The 25209-nt window shown below is 45.5% G+C and overlaps 2 protein-coding genes across 8 annotated transcripts in view; both read right to left on the bottom strand.

Annotated features, from left to right (window-relative positions):
* On the bottom strand, positions 1–14087 carry LOC130593122 (interleukin-9 receptor-like). 4 transcript variants are annotated; one of them, XM_057398019.1, is made up of 11 exons: positions 13948–14082; positions 13549–13619; positions 6975–7056; positions 6794–6884; positions 6292–6400; positions 4160–4353; positions 3385–3521; positions 2914–3088; positions 2606–2711; positions 1461–1545; positions 1–973 (listed from the first exon to the last, which is right to left on the bottom strand). In XM_057398019.1, the coding sequence occupies exons 4-11, from the start codon at positions 6870–6872 to the stop codon at positions 422–424; spliced, it is 1437 nt and encodes a 478-aa protein (XP_057254002.1). In that variant the 5' UTR covers positions 6873–6884; positions 6975–7056; positions 13549–13619; positions 13948–14082; the 3' UTR covers positions 1–421. The 4 variants fall into 4 exon arrangements, with proteins under 4 accessions (XP_057254002.1, XP_057254003.1, XP_057254004.1 ...); XM_057398020.1 differs by lacking the exon at positions 6975–7056; XM_057398021.1 differs by lacking the exons at positions 6975–7056; positions 13549–13619 and having other exon boundaries at positions 13948–14087.
* IL21R (interleukin 21 receptor) overlaps positions 13800–25209 on the bottom strand; it is a 16510-nt gene continuing 5100 nt past the window's right edge. For 2 of the 4 annotated variants that reach the window (XM_057398014.1, XM_057398015.1), the window contains exons 4-10: positions 23652–23757; positions 22806–23002; positions 21348–21499; positions 20768–20945; positions 20361–20457; positions 19469–19550; positions 13800–15719 (exon numbers count right to left, since the gene is read on the bottom strand). In XM_057398014.1, coding sequence (XP_057253997.1) covers positions 14823–15719; positions 19469–19550; positions 20361–20457; positions 20768–20945; positions 21348–21499; positions 22806–23002; positions 23652–23757 — 1709 coding nt within the window. In that variant the 3' untranslated portion in view covers positions 13800–14822. The remainder of the gene's footprint in view (positions 15720–19468; positions 19551–20360; positions 20458–20767; positions 20946–21347; positions 21500–22805; positions 23003–23651; positions 23758–25209) is intronic. The other 2 variants (XM_057398017.1, XM_057398016.1) reach the window with 2 other exon arrangements.

The raw sequence follows: 25209 nt of genomic DNA on the forward strand, positions 1-25209 counted from the left end.
TACTTTATAAAATAACGATGGAGTTTAAGTTGTGGTTCAGCACATTACAAGTATTGCTGCTTCTGAGAGGCGCCCAATCCCAATAGCTCCTCCTGAGGCGAAATAGCAGGTCTGCTGCTGCTTCCTTAGCCAGAGCATTGCTGGACTTCTGCTGCTGACAGGTGGTTAATTTAGAGAAGAGTATGGTTATATGTCCCCTGAGACAGCAGGTACTGCTGGAGTCAGGCCTTGCGATGCCTGTAGGAGTAGTATTTGCTAGCCAGAGGAGTTGTCACGATCTTCTTTTTAAGTACAGAAATTGAGGATTTACCTAAAAATGATACATGTTTGTAATTGTCTGCATGGCCACTATTTAAGCCACTTGGGAAGACAGTGCTGGGAGGTGAGAGGACAGCACAAAGATCTTTGTAGACGGTATTCCTCAGGGAAGGTCACTCTGATCATTCTGATTGAGAAGACTATTGCCGTTGGAGAGCTTCAGTAGTTCAGCAGGAATCAAACCTCCTGTGGTATGATTGTCACATAAGGTACAATAGTCACTACTGCTGAAGGACACATTTGCTATCTCTAAAGATTCCTGAAGCATAAGGAAGTTGCCCTTTCCATGCTGTGCGTGAGAGGAAGAATTCCTTCCCGTGCTGGGGCTGTCAAGGTTGGCTTTAATTTTTTCAGAGATTTTCAAGCCAACTGTATCATCACCACGGGCTTGTGCAAACAGTAGTCCCAGCCTCACTTCTGTCTCTTCTGCTCTTACATACCTGCTGGGGACGTACTGCTGGCTTGGAACTGAGGCAAATACTAAGTTTTCTTCTGCAGCAGCCAGATTTGTGCTTTCCATAGGTTTCAAGGAAAAAATCTGGGAAATCTGTTCTTGGGTGTTCAGATCAGAAACATGATCTGCAGTCACTTTGTTTGACTTGCTGGCCTCTTCTCTTCTGAGCTGGCTACAAGCCTCATTAGATCCAACCCAGTCCTAGTGAAAGGATCAGTAAGTTCAGCACATTTTGTTTACAGTTGGAACTTGCAAAATAACTTCTTTCTATATGGCTTTGGCACAATAGCCCAGAGGTTTAGTGCAGCTCTACTGGGCAAACAGAGTAATAGGGTAGAGAATCTAGCTGCTAATGTCACAAGAAGTTTTCAAGATTTCACCTCCAGAATGTACTGCAAGCTGCTCATATTGCTTTGGCTTTGCAAAGACTGTGTGCACCGCTCATGTTCAGCATGGCTAGGAGTCACTGACTGGAGGGAGCTTATTTCTAAGGTGAGAGAAGCTGAATTGAAGCTTTGGTGGTGTCACTAGTATGTGGAGGCAGGACACTGAGAAACTGTAAAGCTCCAGAAAGACTAGAACCATGTCAGTAACTGCTCAGGAGCTAGAATGATTAATCCCCAAGAAAAGAAAAGTGCTCTCCTCATGAATTGAGGGTCATAAGAAAGAAATGAAACTTATCTCTTACCTTAAAATTCCCATTGTGCAAATTATAGAGAGGCTGAAAGAAAGCAGCTGGTGTGGGAATGTTGAAGCAGGAGAGGTCTTTTGCCCTGAAGTGAGAAAACAACACTTCAAATTAAAACAAGCAGAACGCGACAGCAGTTTTCCTGTGTTCTGTCTCGATGCTGTTAGTTGAGAGCTCCACACTTACATTATAAAAATTGCACAGGAAGTCCATTTCGCAAGGTTTCTGACATCTCCTGCAAGTGTTGGACTCCTGTGCATGTATTTAATGTTTCTAGCCTGAAGCACAGTCATAAAAATTTTGAGGAATGCTATATGCTGCAAACTCAGTACTAGTCTATTACTCATTATATGACTAAGCTATTTATGCATTTGTTTAGCAACTAACTTGATCTAAACAGCATCTCTGGAATTGTTTCAGAGCATTCTAGTTTCATTATGTTTAGACAGAGAAATTCTGCCAGACATCCTAGTCCCTTTATGAGAGTCTATCCTGTAAAAATATTTTACTATACAGGCGTCATGCGTTCTGTTTCTCTAAGAGTGATGTGTACGTAGCAGAATAATCTACGTCAAGGCAGCAAAGGAAGAGGCAGGAGATTCACCTTCGCTCTTCCAGCATAAAAAAATCGCAGAGGATAATTGAACCAAAGTTCTAGAGACACCTTTTTCTCTGCACATTTTGGTCCCAAAACCTAAGGAGCACTGAATAGGAGTCAGTTCAGTTTGCTTGCATTGGTATTTTGCATACTGACTACTGCCAGGTATGTCACCAGTAGCTTAACTTTTGAAAGGAGTTTAACCACTCTTACAGATTGCTGTGTATTTGCACTTTTATCTACATGAAAACAAGTAATTTCCATGGGTTTAAATTTCTTTAACTCCAAGACAAAGAGACCCTCAACCTCGAGGTTTAGCTGAGTTTGGGTGCCACAAAGGCACTTTGTTCTTTTTAAGGATTGTGTAGTGGGTCATTAACAATCATCAGCCAAGGAATATGTCATATCCCAGGACTGTCAGAAGTACTTTTGAAAATGATTGAGTGTGTGCAGCACAAACAGGAAGCAAGAAGAGTATAAGGACACCTGATTTACCTTCTTCAGGCTGTACAGATCACGGGGAACTTTCTGAAAAAATATAACATACCTTGAAGAAAGCTTGCAGCTCCAAAATAAATACAGCAGCATGCCGAAACTCAGAGGAATGAACAAGAACTGCATAGTTCTGGTATTTAGGATCTTTTCAGGCAGTTCTAGAAGAATCAACACAAAAATATTGGATAAAAAGTCTGGGAGTCAAGATTGAACCCCAAATAACCAAGCAATGCAAATGAAACAGGCTGCTAAAGGCAGCTAGTTCGGATTTGAAAAGCTCCATTTTACCAGGTATCTTCCTTTTTTGAACACGAATTCATGAGGAGACATGAATTAAAGTAAAAGCAACATTCTTTGTACCTGCTCTTTGAAACACTGTTGGCTGGCTCCACTCGCTCCACTGACTATGGTACGAATCCTCACTCTCAGAAACCTTGCACCGAACTCGTGCAGTGTAAGCAACGCCGCTGCGGAGCTCGGCGGCTTCAATTTCAACCTGGGGCAGTGAACTGGGGGGCGTCTTGTTCAGTGCAATCTGCAAAGCAGTGCAAAGGATTTCTGTAAACGAGGCTGGGCATGGGATGGTCTTTTAAATACTCTTCCCCTCCCCTCCTTTTCCAAATCTTTTCTCAGATGCAAGAAGAGGGCCTGTGCAACGATGGGTGACTTCTGAATGCAGGGTCCAGGAGGAGATTTACTGATCTTCAGTACTGACGGCTTACATAAAATCTTTCAGCAATGATGTTGGAAAACAGAAAGGCCAGCTTAGAACAGCCAGCTGCTAGGAGGCCCAGAGTGCAAGGCAGTATCAGTGTGTGCTTCACCAGTTACCTCCCAGGGCTTGCTGTACTCCTTATACTGCAACTCATACTGAAGAATTTCGACGAGGTACCAAGGCACGCTCCACCATATCTGACACTTGCTGGCAGTGGCATTGCTCTGGATGTTCAAAGGGGGGTCAAGTTTTACTGCAAATAAAGAGATAGGTTTTTCACACTATTTGGGACATGAACACCATGGACAGAAATGCATGATACTAGGCTGAATGAAGTCTTGGAAGATAAGGCTGGGTCTAATGAGTTATATTAAGACCAGCAGTAGACCAAATTAGCTCACAGGGTAGGCCAGAACAACTACAAAATTGACATAAATTAGCCCCTAGGGATAATCCTGCAAGCAAAGAGCCACTCTGGATGTCGCATTCTGCTTGTCCAACATACCTCTAATACAGACAGGAACTGAGATCTCAAATACTAGAGCATTTCTCTGAGGTACCAGGCCATGGGACATCGAATTAGATCCATGACTTTGATTCCTCATGGCTTCATTTCTTAGAAAAAAACAGCTACAGAGGCAATCCAATTGGGCATCAATAAGAAAACATAATGCAAAGAAGAAGTACAGTCAAAAGGTACTCCAGAGCCAGCTCTCTCTGAAGTCCTGGAAAAGTCAGAATGGAGAGACACTGGGACAGCATCCTTAATGATGAAGTCCACATACTACATTCTCCAGGGATGAGCAGTCTGGCCTGTTCCCATTATTTTCACTTTGTACCCCAAAGCTGAAGGCAGAGCCTCAACCCACAGCTGCTCTGCTTCATACTTACTGTGCTCACGGGGATTGTACTCTGGAAAGATGATGTACGTGTGATTGCGTCCAAAGAAGTTGCCTTGGAGAGCAACTCTATAACCATCTGTTTCCAAGATCTGGCTGGCTAAATGGATTGTGCAGTGGTACTGGTTCTGCATGCTTTCTCTGGCAGTAAGTCTGCAGCTGGCGTTGTGGCCCTTTGACCAGAGGCTAGAAGAATAAAAAGGCTGAAAGTTTCTTTTAAGTTGTGTGGTTAAGTGCTTTTCAGTTTATGAAAGATGCACAGCACCGCATTCCGGAAGAACACGAACCTCTTCAGTGCAGCTGGCAGAGAAAGCAATGCTAAAGCTGGCTGGTTGGCAGAGCTGAAAAGGGTGGAGGGAACCAGGTTCATAACCTCACTGCTGAAGGCACCACACCTCCCAGGAGCTGCACGCACAGCTGTACCTGCCCCCTGCTCCCTCTTGGAACTGAGAAGGCTGCTACATGTTGCTGCCAGGAAAGCAGCTGGTACAAGGGGGTTAAAATGGATGGACAGTTGGTTACAAGCACACAGCACAGAGCTAACAAGTTGTACATTAAAGCCTCTTTCACTCTGAACAAACCAGTGCTGACAGCAGAACACCTCAAAGGTTGGTTTGTCAGTTAGTTTTTTCTTTTTCTTTTTTTTCAGTGCTGTTTTTGCTTGGTTTAAGGGTTTTTTAATATTCACAAGCTCCAGCACAGCATAACAGGATGAATGACGGAAAATATCACCTTGGGGAAATGGCTCCAAAGAGCAGTCTCATGTTATTAACTTGTCTAATGCAGCCATTTATCATCAGATGTCGTGTTGCACATGACCCCGCAGTAAACTGGGACACCACAGTTTATCAGCTTGGCTTTTGTTCATAGATGTAAAATCTACTATAGTTAAGAGTTAGGTTGGTTGTGACTTAACTTTACCAGAATGTATGAGGCATCTAATGGCAGCATGGCTTACCCTCATGCAACACTAGTTACTGGGAGTTAAGATAGCATAATTACATAATCAAAACTCATTCGTCTCAGATTAGCACATCACAGTGCTTATTATCCTATCACCTAGGAAGCCGCTCACCTGATTTCTTCTGTTAGAGAAAAAGGTATTCATATAGTATTTTAAATGTGTTACTATAACTCACTAGACTTTCAAAATCCTTTTGCATATATATTAAATCATTTAGATTAAACCCCTAGGGGTTTCATTTCTAGGCAACAAGACAAGAAGCAGCTAGAAACTAATTAAGCAGCATCATGTAGGATGGGCTGTGGAAGTGCCCCAGTCATGGGGAGCAGAGCCTGGGCTGGGGGGCTCTCTGTTCGGAGAGGGGCTGAATGGATGGATGGATGAATGGGCTGAACCTCTGCTGCATGCATGCAGCCAAGTGTGCTGAACCTCTGCTGCACCCTCCAAGGCAGTGGGACCACAAAAAAAGAGCAGCTTCCAAGGAAGCCACAAGTCTCCTGCTGTGGAGGGAGCAAAGCCCACAGCCGGGCCCCATCTTTGCTCTTCTTGCCCATGCCAGGGCTGCAGCTACCGTAGCAGCTCTTGGTGCTGTGCTGGTTTTGGCAGGGACAGAATTAATTTTCCTCACAATAGCTGGCATGGAGCTGTGTTTGGATTGATGCTGAAAACAGTATTGATAACACGGGGATGTTTTAGTTACTGCTGAGCAGCACTTACACAGTATCAAGGCTTTTTCTGCTCCTCACCCCACTCCATCAGTGAGCAGGCTGAGGGTGCACAAGGGGTTGGGAGAGGACAAAGCCAGGACAGCTGACCCCAACTGACCCCAGGGAGATTCCAGACCGTAGGACATCATGCTCAGCATGAAACACCGGGGGAATAAGGAGGAAGCAGGGGGATGCTTGAAGCCTTGTTTGCCTTCTCAAGTAACTGTTATGCATGATGGAGCCCTGCTTTCCTAGACATGGCTGAACACCTGCCTGCAGAGGAAAGTGGTGAATGAATTCCTTTCTTTGCTTGTGTTCACAGCTTTTGCATTACTCTTTAAACTGTCTTAAGCTCAGCTCGTGAGGTTTCTTGCTTTTACTCTTCTGATTCTTGCCCCCATCGCGCCAGGGGGGCTGGGTTGTGGCTGGGGTTCAACCACGACAGGCTCTTACTTGGTGAAATGCAGGTGGAAAGGTCCCTCTCCCATGGGCTCCTCCATTTCCCACATGCAGCTCACGGTAGTCACATAGTTATTCAGGCAGCTCAGGCTGCCCTGGAGCTCTGCAGAGGAAGGAGACCAGAGCTGCATTTGTGCATTACCTGACAAGGCCTTGCTTGGTACGTCAGATAAATGCATTAGTTTCTAGTGCTTCCTTTAGTGATACCTCATCTGTCCTTCCTCATGATGCCCCTTCTATTGCACCACACTTCACTGCATGAGATGAGTGTAAGATCTTAGGGAACTTGGGCACTGGCTAAGATTTTTCTGCTGTGCAGCTTGTCCAGCACGTGCTGGGTTCCCCAGGCCTGGCATTACCAGCGGGTATTGGTTCCTGGGACTGGGGAAAGGGCAGTCACAGGATCTTGTGTTGCATACTCTGGGGTCTGTGAATGAAAGATGAGCACATGCATGTGCTCCTTCCCACAGTGGGCCTATTCCAGATCTCCTCTTACCTCTTCCTCTTCCTCCACCAAAGAGCAGCACCGAAGCAATGCACAGCTGGAGGCACAGTTGCCACACATCTCCTCCCATTCCAGACAGTATCTAAAATAGAAGAGCCATTAGAAGCAGTTTTGTCAGTATTCATACCAGCAGGTTGAATATCTGCTGCTGCCAGCCCTGACACAAGCTGACCTTGGCTCTGTCAGACAGGGCACCAACTCAGTTATACAATTTCTTCATTTGCCAGGGATTATGATCTCTCTTTCAGAAGAAGCTGCGGAAAAGGAGAAGTGTCAGGATAGGAGAAGACACTAAGTTCAGCATTGCCTCAAGACCAGATGAGTACAGCCTGGCTATAGAATAAGATTGTAGTTTTTAACCAACAAAGGGTCTGAAGTAGTCTAGAATAGGTGTGAGTGAGAAAGAGCCTACACTTAGCAAGGACTGAGCATTTTAATCACTAGGACTGCTTTACTGAAGAGATTAAATTAAAATCTGATGGCTACAGTAGCAGGAAATACTTTCAGTTCCAGATTTCACAGAGCTAGACAGCAGCATCCACACATCAACTTCTTTCCTGTAATTATGCCTGCTTATAGTGTCCCTTTTCTGAATTAATAGTAAAATAATCACAATATTTCAGAATCTTGCTGGCTTCCACTTCAGCACCTCTTCATTCATGGGTTTTTCATAAATATCCTGTTTTGCTGCAGACCTTCTTCAGAGTGGGGGTTGTTGAGAGGAAGCATCACCATTAGCTGATTTTAGCAGGGGGAGGCTGGGAGGCATGAAGGCTCTCCTGCTTATCATTCTAATCAGGGTTGTGTATGATCCCTGTGATAAACACAGTAAGACTGACTAAATATGAAATAGAGAGAGCTGCATTAAATAGAATTATATATGTGCTTACAAGAACTTGTTCAGGCACACAAACAAATAAATCTAAGTCAAGACAACTAAACCAGGACAGACAATTTCCAGGTAATTGCTGCTAATTTGATACCTCCTCTCCCCCACAGAAGTTCTTTATTCAGTTCTGCAATGTTTGAAACATGCTGGACATTTCCTGGCTCTCTAATTCACCTGGAAACAAATGAGCATGTTTAAATGCAAGTTTTTTGTGTTAGTCATGAATGTGTCATAAATAGGTCGTGGAACGTGGAATTCTGAAAGGCTTTATCGGAACATTATTTTGGGAAATAGCACATAAGCAGCTGAAAAAGCTCCTGCAGTACATCCATGCTGTTAGAGGGGCCAACACACAGCCTGTGGATGCAGATCAATTAGCAGAAATGTTACCACAGGTACACACAGCATTCGTAACAGCATTATTATTTCATCCCTTCTGTTGGGATCCACACTTTGACAAAATGTTGCTGAAAAGATGAAAATAGTTCTGGAAAAGGCTGTAAGAATGATTGAATCCTGGGTAACTTTCCTCAGAAATGAAGAGCTAAAATGTCTTTAACTTAACCAAAGGAAAGGCTGAGTAGTAACTTCACACCGGCCACAAGTACCTTTCATGGGAAAAAGATTTCAGGTATGAGAAAAGTTCTGGAGTTGGTTTTTTGGTGGTGTTCTTGTTTGGGTGAGTTTGTTTTTTCCTTTCAATCTCCTAGCGATGGAAGGAATCCAATAGTTGGATACTGAAGGTAGATACAGCTAAACCCGAAACAAAGTGCAGAATTTGGATAAAGGGGAAGTACCTTTATTGCTGGAACCTTTTGCTTTCAGATACGGCCCAAGACCTGTTGTCTATAAATCTTTGCTAGAGATCTTAAATAAATCAATTAAATCCTCAGCTCAGATGCTGCAGCAAGGGCACAACTGCAGCACCTGGGGACTGGAAGACAAATTGTCTTCCTAGCCAGGATTGCCTGATGCTATTTTTTGTTCTAATGCTCAGTTTCTGCAACACTGCTGAGCTGTGAGGGAAGGCAGAAAAGCCCTGTGAAAAATGTAGATGTGGGAGAGGAAGGGAGAAGAACCACCTTCACTCTGCAGGGACCTGGGAGAGAGCCCTGCAATTATACTCCAGCTCTGCAGCCACCAGCGCAAGATTGGCTCAGTACCGGAAGCTGACTGGTGACTCCAAGTTCCCAGGTGGTCTCAAGCTGGTTGCAATGGTGTTTCTGTTCTTTCTGCATGTTTCCAGGGCAGAGTTGTTCTACCTGTTACCTGCTCCAGGACATGAGGCCTTGCAGCCATGCCTTTCCCCTCCCCACTTACGGTTCCATCAACTGTCCCCATTTCCCGAAAGTGATTTCAATTAATTTTAACCAAAACCTGTACAACACAGATTTTCCAAATGCTCTTAACTGCTTATCAACAGGACAGGGGATCAAATGTTATTGCTGTGTTTGGTTGTATTAGCAGACAACCATAATCAAAGTTCTGGCTAACCCCAATGTTAGCGGTCCAGTAGAACACACAATAAAAATATGAACTTTGCCTTTAAGAACTTATAGGGTAAAATAAATTATTTGACAGATACCACTGGGAGGGGAAGTGATACAAGAAGGTGATGGCAGTCTCAGCATGTGGGTAAGCCTAGATATTGCCTGGGGTTTAAAGCTCTGCTTTGCTGAGTTGCGAAGGAGAGACTTATGAATGAGGTTGAGGTAGCCCCAGAGAATTGTAGGCAGTACCTTCAAGTGTGTAAGCAGTAGCATGGAGGATGGAGGAGTTGATTTGATGATCATAGGAGGAGCTGAGCTCCTAATATGGAGGTAGGAGATGACAAGTGGACAAGGAGAAGCTGTTAATGACTTGAAAGTGGGGACAAGAAGCTTACATTTGATGTGAAGAATTGTGTAGAGAACATAATGAGTTCAAAGTGACAGACCTTTGCATCTCTGACCGTTGGATGACTACAAGACAAGATCAGCTTTACAAACGCCTGGTAAAACATGAAATTGAAGTGTCATGCAAGAGCAAGGATTTCACGTGGAGATGTGTGCATAAGATTCTTCAACATGCTCAGGTACCCTTTGATACATGAAGTGGTATGCCAGCACCCAGCAGACAGCCAGGACTGTTAGGTTCTATCTCACCTCTGCCATCAACTTTTATAGAGAGTAGATAGTTTTGTCAGTGCAATTTTCTTGTTACAGCTCATTTGTGTGGTCTGACTCACACCCATGAAGTAAAACAGCAACTGGCAATAGTGTATCTACCAACAGGCACATCCCTCCACCTATTAAGGTTAGCCCCAAGCGCACATTCTCCAGGGTGATCCACTGTGCAATCAAGTGTGATTGTTCATCAAGGGCACTCTTTCACTCATCCCTGCTTACAGGAAAATATTTCATAGGCTCTTTAAGAAGAATACAATGACAGATTACCTGCCTCCTGAATACCTTGGCCTCTAAGCACATGTCTGACAGAACCATATCAAGTGCACACAACAGACTCACATGATGAGCATGTGAACTGCTGGAGAATAAGGAAAAGTAGTACGATTTTCTTGTTTGCAGAGATGGTAAGAGAGAACCCCGCAACACCAATCTTTTTCTCCCTTCATCTTTGGAGGGCCATTTTCCCACAATTTGATGCTCACAAACAGCTGTGTGCTTTTAGATTGGGCAGACTTGGATCCTAGAGGCTGCTACAGATCGTAACTACTGCAGTAACTAAAGCAATATTCATACACACACATATACATACCGACATTTAAAAAGCATATTTTTGTCTGCAAAGTCTCAAATGCCAAGGGCTATTTTGGCTGGATTCCTCTACATTCATCTATTTCAGTCAGAGAGGACAACATAAAAATCATTTATTCAAGATGATTCTTCTTTCTGGCACAACCCATATCAGAGTTAATGCAATAGTTGGATTTGTGCTCAGCAAACGTGCAGAACAGAAGTGCAGGGACCCTCTTGTTAATTTTATTGCTCTAGGTTCCCAGTGCAAGAGACAATACAGAATTCCAGATTTAAGTAAAGAAATCATTTTGCAATATCTTAGCTCAGTAAATGTATCCTATCATTATTTAGAGGCATGCATAGCACAGATACACGTTAAACTGTCTTACCAGCTCAAAGGAAACTTCACTTTTCACACTGCTTCTGCCCCTTGATAGCTTTAGCTGTGCGGTTTGATGATCAGGCAGTAGCAGCAGTGGCATAATAAAGCAGAAGTTGCTGTGCCTGATTTTGAAGATAATCTCAAGAACCAATGAAAACCTGCTCAGATTATCAGATTGAGTTGAAGAGTAGCTGCATCTGCAGTTACTCATTAGTGATGGAGAAACTGAGGAATTTCTGCTAAAGGGTTAATATTTAAAAGGCCAAGTAATTTGCTGAATATGAAAGAACCTGCTTGCAACATTTATATAATAGAAGACCAACAGAAGAGCTCTTTAAGTGACCGTAAACCGTTTCCTAGCCCTGTCTGGATATGAGGCAAGACTACTCCCACCCAAGGCCTCTACACAACTGCGCTCAGACACCTGAGGCATCCCTGAGCTGCCCTGTTCTGTACTTCTTCCACAGCCTATTGCTGCACTGTGCTTGAAGGGCCAAAGGCAAACAAGCATTGCAGTACTTCCACATCCATATCCTAGAGTGTATAAGGAACAGATCTTTCCATACCCTGCTGTAATGCTGCAGTGGTTGTACTACAGTCAGGATCCATCAAGTCCATTACATACATGTGCCAGAGAAGCGGATGGGAGAAGCAGGCAAAACACAGACTGAATAACAATCTGCCAGTATTAGTTTTAACAGCCAAGAGAGGAAGGCAGGGGCTGTGCAGAAATGAGGACAGACACTTCCAAATTGGTACTACAGGTTGAGTTATGGTGCTTCTCCCCATATCCGCTTTTCAGCATTTCCCCTCCAGTAAGACTCCTGTCAACTACCATGAGGCCTCATGGTTACCCATTTCAATGTATATTACACTTTTTATTGTCACAACAGGCCTGAACAGGAGCAGAAATGGAAAGCCCCTAAAATGCAAGCAGCCTTCAGAGCATCATGTAAGCAAATAACAACTGCTGCCTCAGAGCTGCCCAGATGCTTGCAGTTCACCGTGCTGCAGCAAAAGACATCTTGTCTCCTGTAGAGACAAACTGCATCCTCCCTGCCTACTGCTGCAGGTCACCATAAAGATGCAATGGCCATGGAAGGCCCACGTCTTTTGTAATATTCTGCTTACAGGGCAGACAGGAAAAGAACTTTACAGGAGTTCAGCAGCAGTTTGGTTCAAATGGCAAAGCAAAATGTTCTTCCTCAGTTTCCTTTCATGTTACTATTCCAAACTACAGAGCAGTATATGCAACATGAACATCACAGCTCTCTGCAGTTGCCTTTTTTCATACTTCCCCCATGCCCAAAACGCCACCCAGCCCAGGCCATTAACTGAACTCCTGTCCCTGATTGTTGTGAATACTGAGCAAAGCGCAGGAGAGCACAGCCGCCTAAAGGCTTTATCTGCATGGGTGGTGATGCTGGCATCTTCTTGCTACCTCACCCCACTGCTCAGGTCATGACCAACCTCACCTCTGCAAGGCTTATGTTAGATCATCTGGTTACCTGAGCATGGCAGGAGCAGCTGAGCAGATTCAGCTGCAGGCTGCGTATTGAAACTGTTGTTTTAAGCAGGCCTGCTGGGCCAAGCAGCAAAACAGCAACTGCCCTTACAGCATGATTGTCATCACACTCTGTCTGTGCTTCACGCTGCTGTTCAGGAATGTACCACTGTACGTTTCTGAGGACACAGAAGGGTGGAGTGAGACCTTTTAGAGACAGCTTGTTTGAGAGCCCAGGAGGCCTCCCCAGAACCCACAGCCATGGGCTTGCACTGCCACCAATGGTCCAAACATTCCTGCATAAACAGTCTTTCCAAATCAGATACTGCTGGGTCAAGGACATGTGCAGTTTGCTGCTAGAAGCCACGGGGAAAAAAAGCCCACCTCCAACCCCTCCACATCCACAATGTCAACAACTCATTGGTCAAAAGCGTAATTGTTACAAGTGCTTCAAAGGGAACAGTCTCCCTTACTTTAGTATCCTTATGCCATGTATCAAAGCGAGTTCTTCTCTGCCCATGAAGTCTGTCTTCTAGGGTGATCAGAGGCAACTTCTAGGCCAAGGTAGCATCAAATCACCACAAGCTACCAGATGTGCAGCTAGATAGTGTTGCAGTAACAGAAACAGCTCCTTCAGCAGTTCTGGGGCCAGCAATACTCACAGAAACAAGGAGCACGCAGAATTAAGGGGCTTGAGGAAAGCTAGGCAAGTGTCCCCTCTTCCCTTAAGCAGCCTGGGGTCAGTTACCACAATGTAGTTTCTGAGATGCAAATAACTGCAAGATGAGCAGCAGAAGGCTGTGCTACAGACCATCAGAGATGCTTTTGCTCAGTACACATTTGCACAGACATAAGTGCAGCGTGAGCAGACCCTGTAAGATAGTGCATGGCAGGATCAGCTCATCAGTAAGGAAGTGGAGTTGGCTCAGTCCTCTGCTGCCTTGTGAAGGGCATGCAGGGTACTTGCAGCACAGCAGGAAGGACACATAAACATGCTAAGACAATACCTTCCCACAAGAAAAATGGAAAATAAGGAGAGAAGGAACCAAAAACAGCCCCACTATCTTGGAGCAGTGCCCAGGAAGCCCCTAAGCTAGGGGTATATTGAGGGAGTAACAACAATATGGGCAAAGCTAAGCCCAGTAGGTTCAAAATCACAACAGCCATGGTTCTACTATGTTGTAGAATCAAACCAAGGATTTGGATGCATAGAAAAGCTCTCCCAGCACTCACCTGTGAAAGGAAGAGCTTCTCTTCATTACAGTGCTCCCCCTTGTTTAGGGAGCTGTGGGGTTGGCTAAAATCTTGGGTGAGAGATGGGGGAGAGGAAAGAATTTATTGGTATCACAGCAACAACAGATTATTACTGCACTTGAAACATACATCATTCACCACAAAGTTTCTCTCAGTATCAGATCTTCTGGACCCAAGCAGCCCATGAGTCAGGAGCACTATGCCTACAGAAGGTTCATTCAGCATCAGTATTACAGTGACTTTTAAAGACAATTATCTTAGACAAAACAGAGATACAGAGATGTCAGGGAGAAATATATTTACAGTTACAGTGCAAATAGCAATTTCATGGTTGGCTTTATCAGCTACCAGAGATTGCTCAAAATCTGGGCTACTGACCTGTTGACTGCAGCAGACCAGGTCCAAGGCAGAAGATGGAGCTGCAGGCACGTCCAGGTAGTACAACACTTCTGAAATTTCTGCATAGCTCTAAAAGCTGCTCAATGTTTCAGTTCATGTGCTTGGAAAATGCTGGGAGAGATGCTGCTGCAGCTGAAGAGCACCACAGCAAGAGTTTGCCTGGAATTACATGTTTTGAAGACTTTTCATTAGCAGTCTCCACCTGGAAAGGCAAAGTGTTTCTGGAGCCTGAGTTGTATTTGCTCTCTTGGCCACAGACTTCTGTGATGATTATATGAGAACTGGGTTTGATCACACCTCATGGTCAGAGCTGGGACCCTCCATAATTAACTAACGATTATAGCTGGGTTTAAAGAGCCAAAGATATTAGTAGGAAAAGTAATACCACCTGTGTTGTTGGGAAAGGGTAGGGGAACTTTAATGTAACAAACATACTTGGCATGGGTTATGCTTCTAAGATTCCATCTGCATCCAAACTCTCAAGTCATGTGATAATACCAGGGAAATTTAAAGTTTTGTTGTACTCTTTATAAGGTCACTGTCAAAAACAATTGCACATATACATAAGCCAAGGGGTAATTTCCAAGGTACAGTTCTTTTTCTGCCATTATAAAGGGGGCTGTGGGTGGGGGGATAAAAATAATAAAATCAATAATGTCAAGTGTGAGGCATGAACAGAATAAGGGGCAGTAGAAATAGGCAGATGTATTTCTATGCACCTAACAGTTTTCAGCAGTATGCAAGCCAGCTTACATGCAGTAAATTTTGCTTCTCTTACGAATTTTTCTAACACTTTGCTCCTGGCACAGTATGGAAAAGGTTGAACACTCTTGTTACAAGGCAACATCAAGTCCTTAGTTTGTCTGTGCTCCACTGACAGGGCTGTCAGAGCGACAGGAGACCCACTGCTTGACGTAGCTCCGTGGAAAATCCTCCCCCTCCTGCTCAAGAGAGATGGACCCACAGTTGGTCTGATTGTTTTGCTCAAATTCACAGTCAACCGGACTCCCACAGTCTGAGTCCACAAAGCCACTGTCAATAGTGTCCAAATCTATGCAGATCACAGGGTAACTGTCACCAGACCTTGTGATGTGGGGGAAGGAGTCACAGGAACCTTCACTGTAGGAAACACTTTCACCATCAGGAGAAGGCAGAGAACCTGGATTTTCCAAATCCCACTGATTAGGCTGCAAGCAAAGGACTTCTAGGATGCTCCCCATCCTTCCTTCCAAAGCCCTTTCTGCTTGCTGGTGGGCTGGGACATTTGTGCTCCGCAGGTGGTCTGTAGACACAGAGCCTGAAGCAAGTATTTTGTCTTGAGTGCTCAGGTCAGTCAGAGGCAAGTCGCTGGGTATCTTTCTGTCTTCATCATCAACGTTAACCTTGGGATAACCTGTTTCTCCAGCACTATCTTCCTCCCTGGTATGCTCATGTCCCCTGTATACACTGTTACAGTTGCATTGGCAATTACAAGGCGTGAATTCATCAGCCACAGTCACAGTATCAATGAATAAATGCCCGTATGACTGGTCCTGAGTCCCACTAGAGAGCAGGGACTGGCCATCCTGACCTGGGGCAGTCAGGCACGACACACAGGGCTTGCAAGGCAGAACTCTTCTCATCTCGTGCAGCTCCTCCCGTGAGGTGCTGTTGGAATTACACATGGTGTAAACTTCTAGGACTTCTGGAAGGACTATCCCCCATTCAAAGAAATCAAAAGTGATTTTTGAATGGGGTGCACCAACCCACTTCTGCACAAAGGGACAGAGAGGGAGAGAGGGAGGAAAAGAGAGAGGTTAGTGTCATCAGGTTTGAGGTTCTACAGAAATTACCAAAGTTCTTACAGCTTTAGAGGCAAAATGAAACTCTAAAAATCCCTGACTCCTCAAAGCGAGCAGGGTATGAGATGCTGCTGTCACCACATGCAGCAGCTGCAGGTGAACTGGCTCAACTGATTGAGAATGATTAGCTCTGAGAGGTTTGTGTGGCTTTGCAGTTTTCTCCATGCTGCAAAGAATGCCACTGCCCGTGGCAGCATTCCTTTGTGCATCAGCCAGAGGTCCCAAGCCACCATGTCTCCTCTGCCCTCTTGTCCTGGACACTGCTTCTCTCAGGAAGGATGGTCAGCTTCCCACCAGGTGTGCTGTGCTGGCACCTGACAACACAGCCTTGCTTTGTCGCTTCCCTCACCAGAGTTCCCTGTGAAGGGGGTCAAGACAAGGCTGCTTCCAATCTTCTGTCTGCAACCGTGTACCAGACCAGCCTTTTCTCCCACAGTGACAAGAAGGAAGCAGGAATAGGCAGCGGATGGAGACCTCAAAGAGCTGTAACCACTGCCTCTGCAGATTACTCTTACTGAGATGATTAGGGAGTGCTGCACACTGAATCTTGCCCTTCTGTATCACCATTAGTATTACATTCTGCCCTGTATTACCTCTAGATCACGAGCCCCTTGCATTCAGGCACATGTGTGAGTAAAGGCACCTCTGGGTTTCTCTGATCTAAGAACAAAGTAAAAGTTTCTGTTCTTTTAGAAGAAGTCATTGAATCAGACACTCAGATCACAACAAGCTTTAGGCATGTGCCACTAATGAATGCCAGTCCCACTAGAGGATTCTGCAGTCCAGAGGCTGGGCTCACCCCACACTCAAGACTTGGTTCTGCTCCCTGTCTGAGACTTGCCTAATGGCTGAGCTGTGTCAAGGCCCACCTAAGTGCACCACTTTCTGCCCTGTGATTGATTGATGGCTTGGCTTCATGAGTGAAGATTTGGGAAGGGCTTTACCCACACTTACTACAAGCGTGATGAGGACTAAAAGGGCAATGTGGGATAGGTAAATCCTGTTGGAAAAGGCTGCTTGGTCACACAGGATGTTGCTGAGCAAGACTATCATCTCCTGGGTCAACCTCGAGTGACCAATGTCCTGAACCACCTGCATGCATGGTTTGGTCTGCAGTTTCCAGTGCACTTTATCACCTGCCGTTTCATCCCTCGCCTGTCGCTACAGGGCTTTGCAAGTGTGGGTAAACCCTTCGGGCCTGCGCAGTGGATTTTTAGGTGAGGCACAGAGTGTGTGGAACTGGCTCCACCCTTTACACCTGAGGTGAGGTTTACCTGCCGGGGCCTAGTGAGCTTGGATGGTGACAGCAAAGTACTCAGGTCGTAGGCTTGGTTAGAGTGTCCTTCTCTTAGATGTAAGGCCTTACAGAGCTAAACGAGCTCCATCTGCCCTGGTTTGAAGTTAGAGTTGTCCTTCTCCTAGGATGGTTGCCCAAAGGCTAACGTTCAGGATGTTTCCGCACAAGACTGTCATCTCCTGGGTCAATTTCTTACTATTGCAACAACACAACAACAGTAGGGTAAAATATCTAGGCAGGATTCTGACTTGGAGGCATTCAGTCATAAGCCCGCAGATAGTAGCCTTGCACTCTGTATAATGCTGGTAACAACACTGGGCTTCATAAACACTGTGAAGGCTTCTGACAGAGAGCTGCATGACAGCTGTGTGTTGCCATAGCTGCCAGACTGCCTTAATCCTATCAGCCTCCTGCACAAATTGCACTCAGCGTAACTAGACATGAGCAAAGAATTTGGGAAGAGAACATCTTCACACAGCCTATTACCCTCTGAGACAGAGCATAGGAAAGTCTTCATTATAGTAGGAAGCACCAAATCTATTTTAATTTATTTTTAACCTAAGCTATGAAGACCTTATTATTAAAACTGTAATGGACAGAAAGGTATCTGAGGTGCTATTTGAAGAAACAGCAGGAAATCCCTTTGTAAAGTTCCTGCCCAGCGTGATCTTGTGTACACACAAGGGTAAACAATGTTTCTCTGCTTTCCCTTCTCTTTTTAGGTCTTAACTTTTCCTATAACATTTTCACTGCTTTCTACCCAGTCCAGGACTCTCGTCTGCAGAGCATCACTATTGTAATTTGCTGATCGTTATTCACAGACATAACCTAAGCACTTGCTCTGGGGCAGGCAGGGTGCAGTTGAACAAGCTCTGCATCAGCTGGTTTCTTGCCAGCTGAAAGGGATGAGTCTGTTCATGTATTAGTGATGTCACCACATCCTCTGACAGCCCCTGCCTGTGCATCTTGTGCTGTGGCTATGGGGGCAACAGCACAAGATGCTGTGCTGCTTTCACCTGCACATTTATTAAGAAGCAACTGAAGCTCATTCCCTTCTCAGCAGGGACTGAACAGAGCAATTAGCAAGACTGTAATTCCCACAGAATAGAGAACCCTATATGGCTTCAACCCAACAGGAGTGTGGCTCTTGGCATACAGGGTGCTCCCACTTCTATTGTGAGCACTAGATAGCCTGTGACACTCAGGAATTCCCACAGAGTCCACCTGGTCTTGGATCGTTTCTCCAAGAGCAACCAGCGCCACTTGCCTCACAAGAGGATGCAAGTACCCCTCTGGAGCAGATATGGGAAGCCGCAATAAGGCTGAAAGAGGAAGGCAGGTAAGAAGGGAGGCAGTTGCTGCCAACTTCAGCTTGAATGGCAACCCTCCAAGACTACTTGCTTAACCTAACTGCAAACATCAGCCATACAGCAGCGGGAAAGTACATGAGGATCATAAGGGCTCAAGGGCTCAGCTGGTGTCCCTTTCCCAGAGGGTCTAAGGAAAAGCAGAAACAAACAGCAGACACTGAAGTGTCTCAGGTCAGTGCTGCTGTAGCAACAGGGACTTGTTCAGAAAGAGGCAGTGAAGTCTGCACTGACATGCCAGGAGTTTACCGTTTCATAATGGCATTGTGAGCTGCTGTTCAGCTTAATACAACCATTATTTATGGATGCTCAGTGGTTTTAGTTTTGTAGCCTAAGAACTCCAGCAAACTCTGCAGTCTTTGCAAACCATTTTGCCACATGAGCAAGTTTGGCTGTTGTTAAATAGGAAGAGAATTTGGCAAGGCTAGGCAAGGTTACGCAAAGACACTTCCTGTACAGGGAGGCAGCTGCACTGTACTATCACACAGCAGTTATCTGCCCACAAAGCTCTAGCCATTTTTCAAGGATGATATGCAGAGCTACTGTCTGTACGAGTGACTCTTCAGAGGGAACTACAAATCTTGATGTTGAGCTCATGTCATGTGCAGAGGCTGGAGTAAGAGATGGCTCTAAAGTGAAGTCTGCTCCATGGCCTTGATGCAGCATGGGACTGGAGCTTTGGAAAAATCCCAGTTACTGTCCTGGTATCCCTTTGTCCACTCCCTTCAGGTTTACAGTCTTCACAGGTTATATATGAGCTCAGCTCACCCACTGAAACCTACAGAGAATAAGCAGCATGGATGTGACATAAAGGCCTTCATGGCACAGAGTAAACACTGGAGTGCTACTCCTTATATCTGGAGCTGTTTGGTATTCCCTTGAGATAGATTCCACCTCCCACTGCTCTAATAAGAACCCCTTGCCCAGGACAGCATGATGGGATTTTTAGTTTAATTTTGACATGTCCTCCATTTGCTTGTGTAGCCCATTAGTACCTTGAAATCTCCATCATGCACCAGGTAAAGTGGTTTGAAAAAGGGAGCAGGGTCTGGGATGCAAGCCATCTTCTTCCATAACCTAGAAGAGAAAAGAGAAAGACTTTATGCTTAAGTACACATTACAGATGCAAAACAAGGCATTTCCAGGTCTGATTCAGACAGATGCAGCCACCTGCCCAGCCTCACTGGCCTCACAAGTTAGCAGGTGGCTGAGGATGCAAGGATGTCTTGTGCTATCAGAGCCATCTAATGGCCTTTCTTGTGAGCCTCACAAGAGATGGGCCTCAGCCCTCAAGACTTGTGCACACAATATTCACGCTAAGGAAAGAGGTTTTTCTTTCCTTCCTGGAAAGGCACAAGCTTCTAGAAATGCATTTTCCCCTCAGGCTGCCCCTGGTCTGCACCTCCAAGCCAGAACTCTGCCCTGTGCACTTCTGTGTACAGGGGCTGTGCCAGCCCTGTTGTGCAGCATCCCAGCACCCTTTCCACTGTGCTGCAGCACCCCATCCCTCTGCAGTGGCACCTGACCCTCCAAAAAGTAGGGAGCCTTCAGCCAGCACTGAGCTGCCTGTGTCAGCTCTGCAAAGGGACAGGCCAGCCATGGCTATTGCTCCCGTCTGGCAAATGCAGAGCACAGACAGGACCAGGAGAACAGCCCAGGAGGCTGGGTAGCCCCTTCTCATCCCCATGTGCCATTGTCTTGTTCCAGCCAGCTGAATGGCAGCAGAGTGCCAGAGAAAAGCAAGGTGCTCTTGGCAGTACATCAGCTGGAGACCATACTTTGCTGCCTGTGCATGGATATACAAGATGCAAAGAAGGCTGCATGTGAATAATCCATCTGTAGCAACAGAACTGTAGCATTTACTCCAGCTTCCTGAAGCATTCTTACCTCTGCTGTTTGGCCAGAAAGGTTGTGATTGAGGCAGTGATTGCCACGACGCCACCCACCAGCAGCAGCCATCCCATGTCTGCTGTCTGTGTCACTGCTAGAGAAAGAGACAGGATCATTCAGGCTCACCTTGCATTTTTATCCTGGTCAAAAAGCAAGAGATGGTGAGGAGACACCCTCAGCTTCTACCCCAGACTTTCTCTTAGGGACTAGGCTTTGAAGGACAGTAAAAAGGTCAGTACAGACAGCACATATCAGCCCAGCCCTGGGGTTTACGTACTCACTAAGCAAACCAAACATGCCTGTCTTTACTAGACTATTTGTTCTAATTAATTAGTTTTGATTAGAGTTCTGGAAGTATTCTCTGCCATTGGGCTGGAAGGGCAAGGAGAGCTGGTTGTATGTACCTGCAGGGCCAGTTGTCAACAACAGCGGACGACTCCATTCACTCCAAAATCCATGATAACTAGTGCCTTCTCGGGGTCTGGCTCTCACTTGGAACTCGTACTCAGTGTTTGCCTGGAGTTCCCATGGCAGAATTACCAGTGTCCTTTTATCTTCATGAACAGCTTTAGTCTTCCAAGTCTGTGAATGATGAAACACCAAACACTCAGGGCTGGAGTGACTGCTCCTAGATTACCCTCACTGCTGCCCAGTGAGGAGCCCTGCAAAGTCACTTCCTCTGCTCTCACGTTGTTTCTGCAAGGCTGTGCTCTGGTTGGGCAGCAGCTGCATGGGGCCCTCAGGGATCCTTCCATGCAGGACAGCACGAGAAGTAAATGAACTGTCAGCCTTCCCCACAGGACCTAGTACTTCTTAAACAGCTTCTCAATTCTTTTTTCAGTTTTACCTGTTTTGAGTCCCGGCAAGCAAAGAGATGCCTTTTCCAAACCAGGAAAACCCTCCTCCCCACCAGTGCTCCTGTCCTGGTTGTGAAGGCCCCCTCTTCGCTACTACATCCTACTTGATGGTAAACTGACATCTCACCTCCCTGGTGTCGGTCCTTCTCTTGTAACGCAGCTGATATTCCAGCTCCTCATTCAAAAAGTAGAAAGGAAAGTTCTGGTAGATGGTTTCCCAAGAAATATTGTAACCCTCTGAGAACACAGCAGTCAGATTGAATGGAGGCTGTGGTTTGACTGAAAGACAGGATGGTGTTACCCTTCCCAACATTACTGCAGACAAGGGGTGGCTCAGCATAGTATCAGCAATGCAGAGCAGGCAGGGAGCAAAAGTGCCCTGGCAGGGTGGGGCCCCCCTCCACAGGACAACATCAACACCACTGCTGCCTCTCAGACTGGGCCGCTATGCACGGAACCCCACATCTCAGCACATCTCTCTAAATGTGCCTTCTGCCTGTCTCTGAACCTCCTCATCAACTAAGGAACAGGAGAAGATAGCACAAGGGGCTAATACCAGCTGGGAAACAGCACCTTGTTCTTCCCATGGCATAGGAGGATTCTGTGTAGTCATAGTCACTTGTACAGTGACTATGCGTAACAGAGACATCAGGAAAAGCTGACGGTAGTGGACACTGCGTAAACCCAGTGCAAATCCCTGTGTCGTAAGTGCCTAAAAGACAAGCTTCTGTATCCCCTGCAGGCTGTTTTCTTATGTCCAAAAGCAGTAATGCACAAACTCCAGCCCTAGGTCTACAGGGTCCATCACTAAGCTATGATGCCTTTGCATGGGGACATCTAGGAGACATGCAAAGCACCACAATATTCTGTCAATGGAGACAAGACGCTTTCCTGAAATGTTATGGTATTTTTTAAAGAGATGACACTTCTCAAATAAAGTTTACTTTGAGAAGAATCCAAGTAGATAAATCCTTTTTCACACTGCTACACAGCGCCTGTCTGCCTGGCTAACCACCCCTTCTTGTCACAGTTTGCGGCACAACTAGGAACACACCAGCATTCCACCAAGTCAACTGAATTGCTGCATCCAAATCTTGTCATGCAGAAGAGATGGTTTGGAGTTACCCCAGACAGAACTGGCACATCCATTATGTCTGGGACATCTTGCGCCACCCACAATGTCACGCTGGTTCAGGTATCCGCTGCAAGAGCCTTTTGGGCTTCCTGTGAGGACATTTGTGGCATTTGCAACTAAAGCAATTCCTCCTGGCCTTCAGGTTCTAGCCAAGAACAAACACCTGCATAGTCTACATATGAGACTGGTCTAAGGTAGAAATGTATCACTCTTGCTTCATGGGGGAAAAGAAATTTCCCCACAAAAAGACTCAGACCAAGTCAGCCCTAAGCTCAGCCTCAAGCATTAATGTTCCTGTAGTTTACAATAAGAGCACAGTGCTGTGTAGGTGAGTGCACACCAAACACAGGCCCCCAGCACTGCCTGCCATACTTGCTCCTTGCCCAGACTATCTAGGGGACAGGTACAAGGCCAGACAGTATTTATGAAATCCACCATTTTTCTACTTACTGTTCTCAGACATATAAAAGCCATTGGAAAGCACATGCTGCTTATCAGCTGTCTCTGTAACATCCACCTGGACTTTGATATCTGCCAGCAGTTCAGTCATATCCACAGTGCACATGTACTCTGTGTGACTGGTGTTCCTGGACAATTGCAGGAGACTGCAGGCAGCCACAGTGTTTTCTGGAACTTCCTCGGAAACCCTAAAAACCACCAAAAAACACAAACAAGTCCACATCTGCCACATGCTGTAGTTTGACTAAAGCACCAGGCACAGAAATGATGAGAAAATAAAAGCAACATGTTCAAATAAAAATATATGTTTGAACTTTGACAGTTTTTGTGTCCATCTGCTGTCTGTCTATCCCCCTGCCCTTCTCCTTGTTCAGCTTAAGATCTTTGAGAACAGTAGGAAAGTGTTTGTGGAAAGGAAAGCTGCTGACCAGGGCTACACAGTTCAGGACTGCACCCACTTCCTTGCTGGGGCAGAGCGGCAGCCACATGAAGCTTGGACAAACTGCAGGAGCCCTTCCAGCACACAGGAGTGAAAGTCCATTGTTAACAGCAGCAAAAGGCAAGATATTCTCAGGGCAGGAGAGAAAACAATGCCAAAGAAACCAGAGGCAGTGTAGCAGTCAGTGGCAAGCAGAGTAGTCAGTGGACACAGGAACCAGGGATCCTTTGCCAAGGGAAATGCCAGCTGACAACTTGAGTGTGAAGTACCTAGTAAAAACCAGCATGGCAGCAAGAACAAGATTTCTACCTAACAAAGGGGTCAGAAGGACACTGCTGTGCTATGGTCATCTCAGAAGTTCCTGCTAACTTCATTTTACTCATCCTACTGAGACACACCATGTTGCAGTGAGGTTGTATGAACTGGCACCCAAGTCATTCCTCAAGACGCAGGACAGAGTCTGTACATAGTCCACAAAACAAGTGAGGTTTTCACAACATGTAGCTGTAGGTTGGGAAAGAGAAAACACAATATCAACTTCCATGGTGAAGCAAGCAGAACTTCATATCAATATACAGAGTCCTCAGGACTCCCACTAAATCTGAAGGTAACAGACTCTGTGACAGCCCCCCCCCCCCCCCCCCCCCCGAAATCTCCAGTCTTAGAGAGCACGATGTATTCACCTCTATAGGAAGGCAAGTCACTGACAGCAAGGTAAGTGTCAAACAAAAATCTATTCAAAATGAGGTGGCAGCAAATGGCATGTCAGCATGCAGAAGCTGCTCAGATCGTGCTCAAATTGCCAAAATTATCTCTGTCCCCTCTTATACAGTCACTATATCAGAGTCACATACTATTTCTGCAAGAGCCCTGGCTTATGCAGCACGAGGCATGACTACCCCATCACAAACAGCAGCATATTGAAACAATTTTAGTGGTACCATTTCCTAAACCGAGTTCTGTTCTTTACTGCTTTCATTTATGGCATGGACAGGGCATTTTGCACATTTTAAAAAGTAGTATTTTAGTAATTCTTTCTCTACCACGCTCTCTGCACACTATGTTTCTATAGCTTGCTATCTGCAGCATCATTACTTTTCGTGTCCAGCTCCAGGGGCTTGGAATATACTTTTAATGGAATTTTGGAAAAAAAAATATTGCAAATTTGTAGTTACTAGAACTTCCATAAATCATTCTGATAGTAAAGTGACAGGCACAACGTATTAACCACTGAAACTGAAACAGACTTCTAAAGAGAACTTAAGAGGAAATGGTAGGATTTATACTGGTCAATAAGAAAATGGTCTAATTTGAAAGCGTTCACAAAGCAGTTTTTATGCTCTTCTAATTGTTCTGCAGGAGCTCTGCTCATGTATCGGTATCTGGAGTGTACTGTACAACAGCACTGCTGTTCTGTGCATAACACACTTAAGTTATCTCCCTGGATTTCATGGCAGAGCAGACAGCGGCACGGTGAGAAACGTCTGCATTGGTGAGTCCTCTCCTAACATGTCGCATCTTGGACTGACAAGAGACACTGCTACAACGCCAGTAAGGAAAGGCCTGTAGGAGGTGCTGGTGCAAACCATGCCTGCTACAGTGACTATTCAACTCTTCCACGTAAAGTATCACCCCTCTTTGATGGGAATAAAATTGTCATCATCCAGGGAAAGATGTCAAGGTTGTTACATCCATGTAACATGGTCGTGTCCCGTCCGTTCCCGCCCCCCCCCCCCAATCAGGACTGCTCCCAGCCTCATGAGATTAATAATCTCATAAAATAGCTAATTAGTATTCTTCTATGCTGTTATGTTCATCAGCCAAATGGACTATTATGCTTAAGTAGCTGGTAAGCTGCAAGTGTATCTTTGGGCAAGAATCTGTTAACAAAATTAAGAAGATGGCAGATTTTTACTGTAAAGGAAATAATTAAGTGTCCCAAACCCAGTCTGACCT

This window comes from Pezoporus wallicus, unplaced genomic scaffold, assembly GCF_028554395.1.
Source record: "Pezoporus wallicus isolate ANWC-B61680 ecotype Strahan unplaced genomic scaffold, APGP_CSIRO_Pwel_v1 contig_6274, whole genome shotgun sequence".
Taxonomy (NCBI): Eukaryota; Metazoa; Chordata; class Aves; order Psittaciformes; family Psittacidae; genus Pezoporus; species Pezoporus wallicus.